The 18,214-nt window shown below is 38.5% G+C and overlaps 2 protein-coding genes and 1 long non-coding RNA gene across 4 annotated transcripts; 1 reads left to right on the top strand and 2 right to left on the bottom strand.

Annotated features, from left to right (window-relative positions):
• Positions 1-1,263: 1,263 nt before the first annotated feature.
• Positions 1,264-9,629, bottom strand: atp6v0ca (ATPase H+ transporting V0 subunit ca). The gene is made up of 3 exons (XM_032586322.1): positions 9,371-9,629; positions 5,732-5,915; positions 1,264-2,663 (listed from the first exon to the last, which is right to left on the bottom strand). The coding sequence occupies exons 1-3, from the start codon at positions 9,444-9,446 to the stop codon at positions 2,459-2,461; spliced, it is 465 nt and encodes a 154-aa protein (XP_032442213.1). The 5' UTR covers positions 9,447-9,629; the 3' UTR covers positions 1,264-2,458.
• Positions 8,330-9,601, top strand: LOC116734819 (uncharacterized). Its single transcript, XR_004342269.1, has 2 exons — positions 8,330-9,215; positions 9,324-9,601. It is a non-coding gene; the product is annotated as an uncharacterized LOC116734819 (long non-coding RNA).
• Positions 9,630-12,979: 3,350 nt separating the features above from the next.
• On the bottom strand, positions 12,980-18,214 carry ypel3 (yippee-like 3). Of its 2 annotated transcripts, none has more exons than XM_032586325.1 (5): positions 17,854-18,214; positions 16,358-16,476; positions 16,150-16,193; positions 15,496-15,604; positions 12,980-14,173 (listed from the first exon to the last, which is right to left on the bottom strand). In XM_032586325.1, exons 2-5 carry the CDS (start codon positions 16,472-16,474, stop codon positions 14,084-14,086), a joined length of 360 nt encoding a protein of 119 aa, XP_032442216.1. In that variant the 5' UTR covers positions 16,475-16,476; positions 17,854-18,214; the 3' UTR covers positions 12,980-14,083. The 2 variants fall into 2 exon arrangements, with proteins under 2 accessions (XP_032442216.1, XP_032442214.1); XM_032586323.1 differs by having other exon boundaries at positions 16,358-16,481; positions 17,854-18,213.

Genomic DNA, 18,214 nt, shown 5'->3' on the forward strand with positions numbered 1-18,214 from the left:
TATATGTTCCGTTTTATTTTCTGGGTGTGTAAACTTCGTTAAAAGTCTAAAATTGTACCCAATAGCTTTGGCTATGAAGCTTACCGGAAGTTGCCTTCACTGTAAACAACAACCATCCTCCACTGCGAAGAGAAAAGTGCCGAGCTGAACGAGTTGGCTGTTTATGTTCCTTTAAAGTTTGGAAGCATTTCAAACACGGACTGGACGTCTTCGTTCAATTCTTCCGCTGCCATTGCTAAAACATCCTTAACAATGCTAAAACGGCGCAGAAAATCGACGTCATCGTTCATGACTTCTCCTTCTGTTCACTGATTGGTTCCGGTAGAAATTCCACGAGTTATGAAGTTGTGGCCACGTCGTTCCCACGATATTTTGCCACGATTTATTTTTTTTATTTCATTGTTATTAATAGCTACTTGTCTTCTCCTCTCACCATCCTCTTTGCCGGGTGGAAGCAAGATAACTTTGAATTATCCTCCTGCCTCATAGCTCTACATGTTTTTTTTTTAGCTTTTTAAATCATTGTTCTGACGATAATACGTAAGTGAACTGCAACTAACTTTTCCCATGTATTTCAAATTGATTTTTATTTATATATTGACAATCATGGGGTGACTGCAGCTCCTAAAAAATAACATTTCAGCAGTGAATTGTTCAATGTCTCATGTCTATGCATTTATTGTGAAGGTTTGTGCCGTTTCTTTTCTTCTTCTTGATCTTCGTCAGCTGATCTATTTCTGTTTACTGTTGAGAGCGGTGTCGCGCTCATTGATGATGCGAGTAGTGATATTAGTCATGTGACTGATAAGTGAATAATTGGATGTTAATTATCAGTACTGAAAGCGTTGTTTAGCTGCCAGTATATTTCTATAGTTTTATTAATGTCTTTTTTACTCTTAATGTGGTTGATTTTGTATTAAAACTATCTAGCATTTAACCATTAGCCTTGAGCTTTGACCAGTTAGTTTGAGTCTAAGTTCTACATTGTTTAAATGTAAACAGCACTTATGACAGAGGGAATAAATGCTGATATTTAGGTCTTTTTACTTGTGTTAATAGTTTTATTTTCATTTTTACAATAGTAATTTGGAACTTTTATCATTTCTATATTTTCAGAAACTGCTTCACTATATATACACATCGTTGTGCAGTTCTTCAGTAAAGCCCTTTAAAACATCTGATGACCAGCGTGCTTTCTGACCGAAGCCCTGTAGCGGTCAAGTAAGCAAATCCAGCAACAGAGGTCAAAATCCTCAACAGCTATGATTTTGCACAGTTTTGCATTTTAATCAAACACTACGACATTTTTACACTGCACAGCTGTAAAACAAGAGATGTAAATTAGAGATCAATACTAAGTTATTCAGCTACAGCCATGAGTAAAGAGTAAATATACACTTTTTGTTCAGATTTCAAAGATGCTGTCCACATATTGACAAGGTTCATATTAAAAGTTTTCATGAACACAACAAAAGCCGTTTTGACAATGAATGGAGGAGGTTGAGTTTTATTTGGAAATCTGACAGGCATGGCTGAACAGTGAGCTCTCACTTTGAACAAAAAAACCCCCCCAAAAAAACAAAATCAAGACAGCAGCACTACAGGTAAACAATACTACTGTCTGAAAATGTCATATCAAACATAAAACCACACATTATGCACTCAGATCTCTCACACAGACACACACACACAGTCATCTTCATGTGAACATGTGGACGTCCTCCAATAATAATCACACTATATCCAGAGGAATTCCAAGCACTTAGAACAATTACCCACAGTGCAATAAATCTAACTATACACAGATAATTTATATATTTTATGTATATAGGGTATTTCAATAAACAGTATTCCATTTAGACGGCTTCAAAATCTTCATAGCTTTCCATAAATAGTGACAAAAAAATAAAATAAAAAAATCATCTGAGATTCAAAGATGGTCCCCAAAAAAGAACATGAAAAAATAAAATACTAGTGTGCACAACTTTTCAGCAGTCTCAAAAAAACCCAAAAAAACAGATAATGATGATTAAAACCCAACAAAAGACAAAAATTAAAAGAAGAATGGGTGGAGGGGGGGTAAACGTTGATACTCACACTCACAGCACAGACTGGTTACTACATTTACTGAGGATGGGATGACTCTGGATCACTGTACAGTTTAAGATTAGACAATATAATCAGGCAGACTGTCCACACATCATCTCACAACAAACAGTACATGTTCATGCCCGTTCTGTACGCACAAGACCTGACACAACCGGATGGCTTAAAACAAAATGGAGTAGATCACATCTAAAGAGGACGAGGCTGTCGAAACCGACAGCCAGCATGTTTCTGCCACCATCCCATCCTGTCAGATCCGCGGGGTGTCATGGAAGAAGGTGAAACTCTCCTATTTGTTCGCGCTGCTTCGATGTGGAATGAATGAGATGGTGGTTTTGATGGAGAGAGACACTTATTTTGTGGATAGGATGAGGGCCACGATCAGGCCGTAGAGCCCCAGCACCTCGGCGAAAATCAGGATCAGGATCATCCCCACGAAAAGCCGGGGCTGCTGAGCGGTGCCCCTCACGCCGGCGTCGCCCACGATGCCGATGGCGAAGCCGGCCGCCAGGCCGCTCAGGCCCACGCTCAGTCCGGCGCCGAGATGCAGGAAACTCCTAAACAGAGGATGCAGGAAAAGAAAAAAGTCTTAGTTTATACACCTGTGGCCAGAGTTTATATCTGGCCAGAGATATAAACTCTAGGAAACTATTTTTGCCTTCATCAAAGCTAATCAGTCATTAGCTGTTTGAGTACTAGAAATTCTGATTTGCTTCATTTTCAGTCTCCAAGGGCAACAACCAACAACATGCACTTTGATGTACTTTCTCTAATAATGATTAAAAAAAAACAAGATAAGGGTTGGGGATGTGCATTAATGTGGATAATCCTGTAATTTCTTCATTTTGATTAAAAAAAATGCAACTTCCATTGATTATTTGTGCTACAATCATTATAAAGAAATGAAATCTGCCCAAATCTGAACTAGCAGCTCAGACCCCAAAGTAAAGCAGGCAGGAAAAACATGATTGGTGCATCTCTATTAATTAGACGAACAATTACAAATACTAAAACAAATGTACCTGGTAAAGCTTTAGACTCAGTCTTTGGGTAGATACAATCTCAAAGTGATTTAATTTCACACCTGTTAACCAAGATAAACACATAAGATGCTGATGACAGCTTAAAACAGTCAACTCCATAAATATTTAGAAAACTCTGTTCTATATCTACTGCTCTCACAGCAAGGTCAGAAAGAAATATTTTGAATGCTGTTAGTAATAGTATTTAGAGATCAAAACTAGCAAGTCCAAGTTTTAGAAAAACTACAGGTTGTAAATCAGCAACAAATCCCAGTGCATTTCCTTTTTACCAACACCGCTCCTCCAAAACAGATATTTTGAAGTAAACAGAAACTCTTGCAGATTTAAGTTTATTTTGCGCTTAGTTTGAGCAGCTTAGTTAAACCCTTAGGTCTGAACCAGTGACGTGCGGACAGGGGAGGCAGAGTCTCACCTGTCATCATGGAAAAATAATATATAATGATAAAATCATTTATATTGCCATTTTCATCCTGTGATTTGTACTATAAAGAACCTATTTTTCATTTAGCTTAACCATTTCAGATGATTTTTTCTTCAAAAATCGCTGGATTTTCACATTTTCCCATTCAAATGCTCGGCAATGAAGCTGGTGAGGCAGCAGCGAGTTGAGCCTCACCTTCGATTGCGCAACCTCCCACTAACTGCCATTCTATGAGAGCATGTTCCTCCTGTCTGTACGTCGCCAATGAAATAGCTAAAATACATTTAATGTATGAACTGATTTTCCGTAATTTAGCTTATGTATATAATATATAGTGTTTTTTGTCACCAGCTGTGTGTGTAACGTGTTTCGGGTGAGGAGGAGCGATCAGAAACGGCAGAGAACAGATTCGAGGTGAGGCAGGCAGTTCTCTTGCCTCATGGCAGGGGGCGCTCATGATCCCAGATATTGTGACTCCACAACTGCAGAGTAAGAGACAGTATCAGCGAGCTAGCCATACAGTGCAGCGATATATTTATAGTTTTCTCCTCGTACCACAGCAAACACTTATTAATAATCACAAAATAAACATTAAGCTTAAAACCATACCACTGCAACAGGCTGAATGTTCTGCTCTTTGTGTGGGAAATATTTTTTTATTTGTGGCATTGTTGTCAGTTGCTACAACAACGAGCCTGCGCGTAGCTGCACTGATGCAGAGAGCGAGAAAGAAGCGGTTTTGAGTTGTACTTTAGCGGTTTCTCCCTTTGCTGTGGAGCACAGCACGACATTAATAATATCTACATGTCCAAGTTTGACTGAGTTAATGGAATTATTATGCTATTATTCTAGTTATTCTATGGATGTAGAAAAATTGTCTTTTTGCCCTCCAGGGTTCCTTGTATAAACAATAACATGCAGCAGGTCTATTTTGTAAATCTGATTATGATTAAGTCGGTGCCTCACCAGCTATGAACCTCACCGCACGTCACTGATCTGAACAGAAAAAAATGTATGTTTCATTTGTAAAAAGAAGTTTTAATTGATTTTGTATGTATTAGACTACTGTCATTAAATCAGATAATCTTTGTACACTTTAGTGTAGTATGACTCAAGTGAATCACTCCCTGCTTGGGTGTTTTTTTTCTACCTTGCTTAGAAGGAATGTGTAGGTTTGATTTTTTCATCTAAACTGATGTAAATTAATATTAGGTTCTGATAAAGAATACAGTCAGTTTGGGAAACGAAATACCTAGTCTATTTTATTCTGCAACATTCACCAGTTCTCAGTTCTCCAAGCTGAGAACACACCAATCCCACGACTCCCAGTAGGACTGATTATTCCTAACAGCCTCTCTAACACATTGAATCTTTGCTGTTTCAGCCATTCTGGTGATGGGAGACAGAGATCTTTGTTCTGCCACAGAGCCATACCTTCTGGCAACTTACACAAAAATAATTTTAAACATCCTCAAGTGTTCCTCTTTTTCAATCTATGCTTTCCCATACTCAATTTGTTTGGGTTCAGCGCTTCACATTTATTTGACACGACATTAACTGATGAAAGACGTATGAACAGCATCTTTTTCCAGCTTTAATTATTAAAGCTGGAATAATTAAACCCTTAGACAGGTCTAAGGGGAGACGACAGGACACAAGGAACGGAAAAGAAGACAGGAGGGGAAGGATGGAATGGGGTTAGGGAGGACAGAAGAGGAGAAAAACACAGAGGGAAGGGAGAAAAGAAGGGTGAATGGATAGGAGGACAAATGGAAGTGAAGGAAAAAGAAGAAAGGACTGAAGATGTGAGGGAAACAATGGAGGAGAAGAATGAAAAACAGGAGGATGGAAAAAGGTAGGAGATAGAAAAGAAGGACAGAAATGGAGGTAGGACAAGGATGGAAGGGTAAAAAGAGATATAGAAGAAAAGCCAAAAGAAAGAACAGACATGGAAGGACAGAACATAGAGAAGGACAATCTGTCCCAGAAGTTTCAGAAAGCAAAGAGATAAGGTGGTAACGTTGCTAGCAGAAGCTGGATAGATTGCTGATTATCTGGGGACTAAGTTTGCTACAATCCTGAAGCAGGAAGGCATTAACGCTGGTAAATGAGCTGATCATTTATAAGCCAGAACCATGAGGACAGCAGGTGTCTTCCTTACTTGTAGAGACTGACTCTCTCTGAGATGTTGTTGGCTATCAGCACGGCGACCACCAGCCCGTAGATGGCGATGATACCCGCCATGACAACGGGGATGATGGACTTCATGATGAGCTCTGGCCGCATCACAGACATGGCAGCGATTCCTGTGCCGCTCTTCGCGGTCCCATATGCTGCTCCTAACGCTGGAACGAGACACACCAAGCAGTCCCCATTAACTCACCTTTTGACTCCAAACTCCCTTCATGCAGATGAGACGACGCTTCATTTTCAAAAGCGATCTGGGTAAACTTCAGTCAACGGTTGCGGCTAAATCCCACAGTGCAGCGATGCAAGCCGGTTAAATGTCAATTTTCCAAGGAATTATTAAATATTTAAAGGGATCCTCTCTAAGCTCAAACTGATGTCATGCATGCGAGCTCTTCCAGCAGTTTTCCTCTGAGCCGCTGTCACTCCGTGTTTTAATAAAGTCTCATCACGCTGCTCCAATATGCTGATGTTTAACGGAGTACATATGAAAGCTAAAACAATTAATCCGTACAAGGTGTGTCCTCTGAGGCCTGGCCCTTTAATCAGAACAGAAACATGTATTTTCAGCCATGAAGCATCGCAGATCAAAGCGCTACTCCTCACATCTGCACATCTGTCGCTGTGTCGCTCACATCACAGATTCATCTAATCCCGCCGCTCAGGGCTGCAGAGCACAGATCAGGTCAAGAAACTATTCATCACTGCATGCAACTTTGTTATTACAGAATAATTCAGGAAGTTCAGTTTGCAATGATTATGATTTGCTAACCAAATAAATACTCAAGAAAAGTTTGGATCTCAAACGGAACTGCATTTGGCTGGATGGGTTCTTATAAAGTGAACCGAAACAATTTTTTTTAAATAAAAGCAGGATGTGTGACATCTGGATTTTTTTATGTTTAGTTTCAGCCAGTGAACAAACTTTACTTGTGAAGTGATGCGCAATATTCACTGCACTTTCTGGCACCTGGGTTTATTTTTGATTTATAGAAAAATAAATCCAGCTGGTTCTCACAGAAAAAAAAACAAACAAAAAAAAAAACTCAGCACAGCCCCTATGAGGGATGCAACATCAAGTAGAACGTCTTATTAATTTATTGCAGCAAGAAAAGTATCAAGGTGATGCATCTACAAACTGTTCATGTGAAAACTTTAGTTTGGACTTCAGTCATCTCAGAAATGATGATGCTAACTGGTCCATCCCTTTAGGCAGTCTTCATACTAAAGTAGAGGATGACAGTTTTTATAACTTTCTAAGGACCTTATCGTGACAATGCTTTAAACGCTGTCAGGTTTATAATCCACATGTGTCACAAATCTTGCAGCAACACAATAAAGGTTGAATAAAAGCTGTGCTGTTGCTTGTTTTGGCATTTGGACAAATTTGGAGCAGAATATTATATTTATAACTGGTAGCATCATAGACAGGTTAATTTCCCCAAACACATAAATTGTATTCAACATAGTTTAATGTTTAAATAAGTTATTTAACGCTCAAAGTGGGAGGACTTTAGCCTGCATGCATGACAATAGATGTTTTCCTGCTGTTTGTGCGTCAGTCATGTAAAGGGTGAACCACACTGGCTGTGTGGTCCCTACAAAGGCAGTTTCAGATGCTAGTTTGGGTTTCATTTAAAGTATTTCCAAAGAAAAGTAAAAAATATCCATTACATGGTTGGTGATCCATGTCATTCATTCATTGGCAACATAATCAACAGTTAATGTTGTTTTTGGTTTAGCAAAACTCTGTTTGATTTGATTGAAGATGAGACAATTTTTTTAAACAAACCAATTAGTCTGTTAGATAATGTTTTACGCCACATATATACACCAAAAGAAAAAGAAGCAGAAGTGATTCGACATGTAAACTCAGCCTACACAACACAGTTCCTCATTTAAATGTCTGAGTTATATCCAAATGGAATAAATATTCAGTAAATCTCCCTGATCTGGTAATTTGACTGCAAGTTTTTGAAGCTTTAGCTAATGATTAAAAGCTCAAATGGGAGATTTTGGATGTATCCCACTGAAATGTGTTTTTGCAACTTAAGAAAAACACTTTTTGCCCAGTCGATTAAACATACTAAATTCATGAACACTCAAAGTTTTCCCCTAATATAGTGTTTTTTGATCCTCCTCCAAAAGCATTGTCTCAGACATAAAAAGGACTATTTAAACCAACAAAGAGCACCAGGGGTTGAATGTAGCTGTGTTTTGAAATTTACAAATGCACAAGAAAGGCTTTTTGAAGACATTTTGTCCTCACTAGTGCAGAGAAAAAAATACACCCTCTCCCTCCAGCTGCCTGTCTGCGAATGGTGAGCAGGAAAACGGACGTTTTCGTTCTCCGTGATCCGCTTTGTCTGACGAGGAAACCAACCAGTCTGACTTATTAGACTGGCAGCGCTGTAATCGAGTGTGTGCCAAAACAATAACTTGATGGTTTGTTCCTCTGTAGCGTCGATACTGCAAACCTTTACAAGAACAACATTAAGCAGGCAGGAAGCGCTCTGAAGTTCAAACAGCATAAAGCTAATTAAAACAGCCTACAGTATCCTCTCTGCTCCTAAACCAGCCTGATGGGTAAAAATAGTGTAATTCAGTCAATTGCAGCTGGGCTCAAATGTACAGGACGTTTATTGAATTTTATGTGTTGAGAACAATAATAAGATTTGGGCAAGTAAAAAAAAAACAGATTTTTGTGGCTGCAAAAGAAAATCTGTAGTATTAGTAAAAAATAAAAAAAAGTTGGAAAAGACATTAGCAGGCTACTACCTTCTTTGTGTGTAAAATAAGCTTATGGGACCTGATAATGACCTTCGGATTAGTACTGACAGTTTTAGCTTTTAAATGATTCCCAATGTCGACTGTTTGTACATTAAAGAGGTTTATACCTAGTTGAAACTCTATCGTGCGTTCATGGATTTGTATTAAATATAACTGTTAATCCCTCACGTTTTCATTAATTATTGATTAAAGAAATAAGTGGTTACATTAGCTGGAGTCAAACCCACTGAATTAGATTATATTCCTTCACATTTTCTCAACTCAATCAGCTTGGTGTTCAAGTGGAAACAGTTCACTGCGCATGCACAGAAGGCTGTGCAAGATGAATGAATGGATTATCCCTTTAAATTGTCGCTGTGATGTTTAGGCCTCCATGTTCCTTTCCTGACTCACCTTCAACAACAAAACCCAAGAAAAGGATCGACAAGATTAACCATTAACCTTACATCCGTTTGTGTTTTAATTCATTCAATCATGGCTCGTTACATGTCATGTGCTGAGAAAGAGAAGCTGCCACCTCACTGACTGTGTGCGTCACCAGCAGACACGATTACAGCCTGAATTTAATGTCAGTGGCTCCACCAGAGCAGAAGCAGGCAGCTTGCTCCGGCTGTCCGATGCAGCAGCAGCAGCCTTACCCCGCCTCTACCTCGCATCATCCCCGACAGGTGTGCGAGCCCCGACCGCCACCAAAAAACCAGCAACCAGCGACACGGTTTGTGTGAAGGCAGCGGTCGTTTCTAATTTCAGCCTTTCTGCTAGCTTGAAACAAAAAGGTGTCAATTTGAGGAGGAGAAGAAGAAGAAGAGGCTGGTTTAGTTACCGCTGAAGACCATGGCCGCAGAGGCTCCCATCACGGCGAAGAAAGGTGAGTACTCGGGGCTCTCCTCAGAAGACATTGTCACTCTTCCCTTCGGACGACAAAGCTAGACGGCACAATATCCTCTCTTTCTTTGGCGGGGGGTTCCCCTGTCCCACCGTCACCTCTGGGCAGCTTAAAACTCCGCGAAACAGCGAGGACGACCAGCGACGGCTCAAGTGGAGAAGAGGAAAATGGCGAAACGGAAAAAGTCACATGACCAGCCATGGCGGAGGGATCCAACTGAGCTGAGGCGGGTGTGTCCGACTAACAAATGTGAAATACTCACTCGTTGATTTATATTTAATGGTCAAACGTGTGTAAAATATTCTAATTTTGAATTATTTTTGAAGTAAATCTCACATAATCACTGTTGTTGATGTTATTAAATAAATTAATTTGTGTTCTTTCTGTTTAGTGGTATGTTCTGCTGCAAGTGCACTGACTGCAGCTGAAACCAGTCGTCACTACACGCTGGCGTATTAATTATTAGTACCAAATGTTCACTAAAAACCAACAACAAACGGCGACCGCTGTCTATAATTTAACATGGAAAACCAACGACTATATCCTATAAGTGGTTTTCTCAGTCTCGGGGACTAGAAACCGAGCCCAGACTTGTTTGCGTCAAGGTGACACTCACTCCAATGAAGATGGGTATTTCTGATGTCAGCGGGCGTATCACTTCGTCATCTAATGCTCCCATTTGACAAAACTTTGAATATAAAATTTTTACAGTATTCTTGTGTCTTTTAATGTTCCTTTCAAAGAAGTATTTTCTTCGAGTAAGGTCATGTCTTAAAGTTAGCAGGTTTAATTTACAATGTTTTGTGAAATTTGCATTAGATACTGAGATGGTGACAAAAGTCATATGAAAATAAATAAAGGTTAAAACATATCAAAAGTCATACATCTCTAGCTTGTTAGTTTATTTTAAAACAGTTCTTCACATCTATTGGCAAATTAAACATGTGTAATTGTTTTTATTTTAACTCAATCCCCAGTTCCTCTCCACACCTATTGGTACCTTGATTAATTCCTACAAAATGAAGCCTTTTCAAAAATGTATATTTGTTTTATAATTTTATCAGTCTCCATGTAATTTGAATGACTAGCCAAGCACCGTTTACCTGGAGAATAAATATGTTTAAAATTGGAAAGCCACAACAACATGCCTACAAGACAGATTTGTGTAAAACTTCATAAGTCAGTAAATGACTACCCTTCTAAATTCTGGCATATCTTCTGTCAGAGCAATAAGATTACAGTGTTAGATGACTAGAAAGGTGACAAACCACCATTAAAACCAAACGTGGTATTTAAAGCTCAGCCAAACAGGAATACTTTTGCACAGAAGAGCACCAAATGTTAAATGCAGACATTTTTCGTTCTTGGTCACAAGTTTAGCTTCACCTTTGAACAGAAAACAACAGCTTCAGGCATTTATCTCATGATCTCATTTTAAAGGCTTTGATTATTTATTGGGTTATTCTGCAACTCATTTAGCTTACAAAGAACATGTGCTGCAAGAATGCTTTTGTAAGACTTTGTTTTTTCTTCTACCCTATTTGTAAGTGTAGACTGGATATAATGTCTTATTTTATTTTCTGAATAATTCTGTAGAACCTGTTAACTGAATTGAGGCCTTTGTTTCTTCATGATGAATTGCCAGACCTTTAGGATTAACAAGAAAATGTCAAGCAGAACTTTGTAGTATTTTGAAATTCCCCAAGCTATCATGTGATTGTACTTTCACAACAGTTTTTAAAGAATGAAAAGTGAAAGAGGGGCTGCAGAAAATGCAGAGCACATACATGACAGTCAGTAGCCCCTCTATCAGATGGGAAAGAAATGTGCAATCAGTTTCAGAGCTCTTTCATGTGACCAGTTCCTGCTCAAAGCATCAGAATGTCGTCTTTTCCATTTGCCAACTTTGCTTTTTGATATTCTAAAGTAAAATGTTTAACACAAAGGAAGGAAAAACCTTCTTTTATTCATTAGAAAAATGTATTAGCTTCAAAGATAAGTTCTTAAATAATTTGCCAATTTAAAACTCGAAAAAAAAAGATGAGATACTTACGCATCAAATAACCAATCAGAAAAATAAAGCTGAATGACTGCATGTCCGCGTATGTAAGCATTTAATGTGTTTAAAGCATGTTTTGTTTAAAATTGTGCCAATATTCATTACATGCTCATCTAACGGGCTGTGGTCGACACGAAGGCTGAGACGAACATCGCCATCTTCTGGACAGCCATGTTTTAAAATCTCAAAAAAAAAAAAGTTAAATAAAAAATAAATTTTTGTAAATCACTGATTAAAAAAGGCATTGCCACAAAAGTAATTAACCTATTATGTCATGACAGGCCTTATTCTGTTTCTAGAACAGTGGTGTTCAAACATTTTAACACATGAGCCATAAAAGTCAATTCTTAAGGACTTGAGTGCCAAATAAGTTAGATTTCTTTTTATTGATACAAAATTCAATATTTTGAATATTAAATATTGAATTGTAGTCACATTTTTTTAGTCTAAAAGATGTCACTAAATACACAAAACATCCAGTTTTGTGTATTTAGTTCTCTACTGTGCCAGCAGGCCAAATTTGTACTGTTCTTGAACTGGAATCTGTGGCGGCACAGAACCGCTCCGCAAATGGATCTGAAATTGTCCTTTACACACCCCTGCTTTAGAAACTAAGTGTAGTTTTAACGTGTCTGACAGCCCACACCTCCCCGATATTTTCACTTTCATTTTGAGTTCAGCATTTATCTTACACAAACATCTGGTTAATATTGTGGCCAAGAACTTCTCAGCATGCAAAGGTAAACAAACCCCTGCATAAACACAAATATTGATATAGACTGATATTAATCATCTTTTTCTGTAGCAAAGTTATGTGGTCAACCCTATTGGTTATTAAGTTATTCTTTTTAATATAAGCCAATATCCCAGCAGACCTATGAAAATGGTCACCATGGTTCAAGACTGTCCTGCTAAATTGATAGCTGATTAAAGTGAGGCTTTAATCAGCCAAAGTGAGCTGCAGATCAAAGCAAGCAGCTGAAATGCTACCAGCTGTTGTGTGAGGCAGAGGCGCAGCAGAAAGAAGCTGCTGGCTCAGCCTGCTCCTTTCAGCCCATTAGTACATAAAGTACCTTTAAAAAGTATTTAAACCCCTGAAACTTTTCCATATTTTGCCACATTACAGCTGCAGCAACCGACTTTTTCCACCCTTAGACTTCAGTTTAGGATAACTTTGTGCTAGTTCGCCACATAAAACACATTCATGTTTGTGTTTGTAACGTATCACAATGTTTAAATGTTCATGAATTCTTTAGCAAAGTGCTGTGCATTTTATCAATCAAGTATGAAAATATACATCTAGAATATTAATAGTATATATCTAAATCATGTCCAAAAAATAATAAAGTGCCAAGTTATTGTCAGGACATGAGGAGACTGTCTCAGTAATTGACAAGAGTATTAAATATTAAACTACATAAAGAAGCGTAACCAGAAGTTATGTGACAAACTTATTTGCAGCAACAAAAGACGACTCAATCCCAAAATCTACAGCCAATCTGTATTTTAATGAAAGACCAGGTTAAAATAAAAACCACTTTAATGAAAGCAGACACTTTTAAAAATCACCATAAATATGCTACATCTATCCTAACCACAACTTGCATTAACACAGTGAAGCTAATGTGTCGATAGGAACTGCTCAGTGTTAGGTAATGCGCAAACGTATAAAGAATATAGGTCTCATTAGCATTGAATGGAAGTAAAGCTATCCCAAGTGTGCAGTGAAAAGAGATCTAGAAGTATAAATCAGTTCCAGACTAATGCTTCACAACACCATCCAGCTCAAGATGCCTCACTGCAAACAAGACACGCATCCAAAAAGTTACACCTGTGAACAGAAGACTCACTACAGATTGAAGAATTCTTGCAGAAGATTTCTGTTGGCCTTATAACTAACTCAATATACCGATTGCCATATTGACTCTAAAATAATTAAAAAACACGAATTAATAACAATAATAAAAAAACAAAACAAAAAAACAAAGACAAAGAGCTCGCCTGCTGCTCTATGTATTCCCATATCCTCCTTGTATATTTAACTCAAAGAAGCTCTACCATTGAAACAAACATTGAAACTTAATTCTATTTAGGCAAGATACATCAAAACCTGCACCTTTAGCTCAAAAGAAGAAAAAAAAAAAAATCCAATTATCAATGGTAGAGCTCTTTAGCTTTGATTGGCCTTGCGGTTTCACAGCAACACGGTTTAGTGATCACTGTAAACGTTTGATCTTTCTTGCATTAAAAGGCTTTAAAATCCATCACACACCCGGTTTCCCATGTAACCAAATCACCCACTCTCTCTCCACACACAGAAGCCAAACACTTATTCAGTCCCAGAACAACCAATCAATCGTGATGACGATCTCAGTTAAGTGTGTTGATGGTGGGGCAGGAGACATAAAGAGTAGACGAAGATAAGGCATCACATGCTATTCTTAGCAAAAGCTGCATGAAGTAAAAGTGTGGCACAGCAGTAGCTCGAAGGCGAGATGAGGACGATACACTTGAACCCTTTCACGTCGAGGGGATGCAACTTTTTTTTTTCTTTTTTAAAAAGTCATAAAGAAGCATAGCGGTTTTCCATTTCAATCCCAGCCGTTGTCCTTTATCATATGGGACAGCTCTATGATGTACTTCCCCTCCTTGTACTTCTGGCTGAGTTCGAAGGCTTGCTCCTACAGAGGAAAGACACAAAGTTTTAATGAAGAGAACATCTTCAGGGATTTTTTTTATTTATTTTTAAACCAACCAAGGTAGACTTAACTTAATCTGTTAAAACTCTTTTTCAGCTAGTGTTGAAATAGTTAAACAAAACCTGGCTGATTACAAAAACCAAGCAAAAGACCTCAAAAAGCATCACATGCTCCACCCGGTATTTGCTAACTGCTGCCGCTAGTCTGGTGGGGCTGCATGGGGAAGGCGCGGGGGAGGGGTGCTCTCTGACACTCGGCTGCAGACTGCAGGTCTGAGGAGGAGCTTTGGATAAACGGGCGGAGCTTTGTGAGAGAAAGTGTTTAGTCAAACGGTTGCCACAGGAGATTCAAGGATTCTTCAAAAATACCTGACAGAATCAAAGCGAAGTAGCTAAGACGGTTATTTTTCGAACATTCTTACAAACTAAAATGCCACAACTTTTGATTTATTTTTTTTCTGCAACAAGAGATCTTTATAAATGTTGTTTCAGTCAACTTTTTCCTACTTTGTATATTTCCAAAAATAGAAAAACCTGTTTGTGTCTTCCAGGATTTTATTGTGTCTGAAATGACCTGCAGCGTTTTAAAGTCCAAGGTTTACAGCAAACAGAGGAACTCTGTCACAAGAAACAAATACTGGCTCTCCCATTTTCCAGTTCTACTGAACAGCGTTACCATTGCAATAACGCATGGGAAGAAATTAGTGTATAAGCCTCAGAGTAATTATGAAATGACCGGTTAGAGCTGACGACGCTTAGAAGAGATGGGTGAGAAAAACGAGGGTATAAAAGTCTAACAATGTGCAGCATGAGGGGAAACCGCATGCTTGGAACAAACTAGACTAGCAGGCTCTTTATTTGTGAAAGCAACAACTTGTCTGCTGGTGACCACAGGAAGTCAACATTACAGGTGAAAAGTTTCAACTGTCATATAGGCCTGATAGAATGGCCTAGTAAAAGTCCAGACATAAATACATCGGAGAAACCATTGGAAGGCTTGAAATTGGAGTTTACAGATGCTCTCAATTAAAAATGACTTCGGTCTCCGTGCCACATTTTTTCTAACTTTTATGTGCAAGTAACATTTAAAATCATGCATCCTTTACCCTTGCGTTGATCACATAAAATCAAACTATCACACATAAATTTGTTTTTGTACAGTGAGAGAATGTGCAAGGAGTATAAACATTTATCTAAATTGTCATTTCTTTTCAGTTGGATAGTTTTCTGCACGAACCTGGAACACAGTGAGAAATGTCTTTGTAACCGTAAAGAACTACTGGATGTACTGTAAGAGTTACTTACATATTTCCAGCCCAGAGTGGTGTGACAGTTTTCACAGTAAATGTCGGCTACTGCGTGGAGTCCTGTAAGCAGCAGCCTCTCCTCAGCGGGACCGCAGCCAACATTAACCCTGAAATCAACAGGAATGTCCCAGATCAGATGATTTTACTATTTCTTTCCTCAACAGCACAGTCAGCTTCCTCCCACAGTTACTGTTATGTCTTTTCATAGGAGACGTTTACAGAACATGAAAGGAAAGTACATACCAGGACATTTCTTAAAAAAAAATAAATAAATAAAAAAAATCTAAGAAGGTTTAAGCACATCTAATGTCGTTTAATGGACTTGCTTCTGTTTCACTTTATTGCTGACCCACTAACCTAAAAAACTTCAAGCATGACCAAAGTGAACTGACCCAACTTTGAGGTCCAATCAGGAGGAATAAAAACCAACCTAATTATCTGTTGACAGGATGGTTAGTGTAAGCACATTTGCTCTCAGCAGTGTGTTCAGATGGAAAGAACATTTCAGAAACTGCATGCTTTGGAAAAAAGGTCAAAGATTGCCAAGTGTTTCAAAGAAGACGTTTGAGGAAGTGATTTAAAAAAAAAAAGAAACTCATGATTAAATAAACAAATCTCTTATGAAACTTGTGGTTGCATCCAAAATACTCACACTGAGTTAAAGAGGTATGCTCGGCCTTGGCTGCCTTGAAATGACTGAAAGTAATAGGGGAAAAAATACCCACATGAAATGAAGAACAAAAAGAACACCAGTTTCTTGCTGATTTTTCTATTTTTAATACATGAGAGGAAAACTAGGCCGCATATAAAGTAAAGCACTCAAAATAAGCATTACAACAGAGGCATGGCAGCATGTTTACCTTGGAGATAAGATCGTCATGGTTTGCCAGATGGGCGCGGCAGTGCACACAGCTGTAACGGCGGTGGCAAGAGTCCAGGTAGGCCTGGAAGGTCTTGGCTTTTGTCAGCTTCACCATGTCTGTACAGGAAAAAGACAGAGAGCACATGTTCCATTAATGTATAAGATAATCCAGGAAAAACTGCTTTGGATTTCACTTGGTTGAACAGAATTCAGGTCAGATCACTAAGCAGAGTCACATTTTGAACACAAACAGATTTGGTCGCTACTGCACGCAGCTTATTAAAGATGTACAATTATATCTGGTTCAAAGTTCTGGACCTGCAGAAAACGTCTGACCTAGAGATACACCGATTAGGTTTTTCCTGGCCAGTACCCCATCCTGGTATACATGCAGGTGTCATTTAGAGATCAATAATGTATGAAGTTTTTCACTTTGTTGAATTTAATAAAGAGCAACAAAAACAAAACAAACCTCTGCACCCTAGATTTTTCAGTATTTGACTAGTTAGTCATCATTTAGAACTGAGAAGTAAAAGACTAGGCGATTAAATGGATAGAATTTCACTTTGATTTGATCAGCAGAACAAAAACTAATAATTCCAATTCCATTTTCAGACTGTGAACACATCACCCAATGACAACATGGACTCGTTGGTTCAATAATAATATTGCAATTCCTTCATTTTCTGGTACACTCAAAAATTTATATTTTTAAAAAAAACAAAACCAGCAGTGTAGTTCTAGTCCAGTGTGTTGTATTCCTAATCAGAATCTGCATCTGATTAGGAATACATAGACAAGCCTGATCAGTGAATATTTGGTTATTATCTGAGCTACAAATGCATCGATCAAGCTATTCTTGGCCTACATTGATTTTCAATTTTCTCTGCCGATTTTGATAAATTCCGGTTTTTAGTTCTAAAAATCATAACATAGAAAAGATAAAACAATATATTGCAGGTCCTTTGACAGCGGTAGAAGTTTTAGAACAAACGGGGGAGAAATGGTGAAGTCAGATCAGTTCATCTAAATAACGACGCTTGATTTAGATATTTAGATATCCAAGCTCCCTGATAATTTCAACTTAAGGAAATGTTGCAGGCGGTTTTTCCATTTTAATATGTTCTTGGTCTTGTTGTCTTACAAGTTTATTTTCTTTTACTGAAAAAAATAAGCGATCAACAACATTTGCATACAACGAGCAGTGAGTTGTATAATCTTACAACACAAAGACAAAGTAGGCGAAGACATAGTTCAGCCTGACTACTTCCTGTTTCAAAACAATTTGCACAATCAAGCCTAGCTTCAATTAGGCCGCCAGTTAAGCCGCATTTCAATGTGCAGAGCTTTTCCCACATTGATAATCGTCAACATGAGCTGCTAAAAGGGCCAAAAAAAACATTACTGTTACAAAGGACAGCACTAGCATGCTAGCTGCGCAAAGTCGGCACTGCAGCGTAAATGGACGAAATGTTTTCTTCTGTTTCCACTCACCTGCTAAAGCTGAAGCTGCTCAAAGTATACAAAGCGGTCTTTAGTGACTGACAGTTTAATAATTGAAGGAAAGAGCAAATGTTAAGACTGTGAAATCCAGCCTTTAGCTCGTCTCGGTGCTACAGTCCTCCACGCGCCGACGGTTGAGGGGGGGAAAAAACCAGCTCAGATTGTTTTTGTTGTAGCAGAGCCCGCGTTTTTGTTCCGACTCAACAACAAAGTTCTTCCACGGCTTTTTCAAAAAACAGGAGCCGGAGATCTGACAATACTGGCAAGCTGACAAACCAGAGGGCAATGCGTTCTCCAGCGGAACAAAAATGCTGTTTGTTTATGAAAGCACGCAGATGGAGGAAGGGTGAAG

The sequence above is a fragment of the Xiphophorus hellerii genome, chromosome 16, assembly GCF_003331165.1.
Source record: "Xiphophorus hellerii strain 12219 chromosome 16, Xiphophorus_hellerii-4.1, whole genome shotgun sequence".
In the NCBI taxonomy this organism is placed as follows: domain Eukaryota; kingdom Metazoa; phylum Chordata; class Actinopteri; order Cyprinodontiformes; family Poeciliidae; genus Xiphophorus; species Xiphophorus hellerii.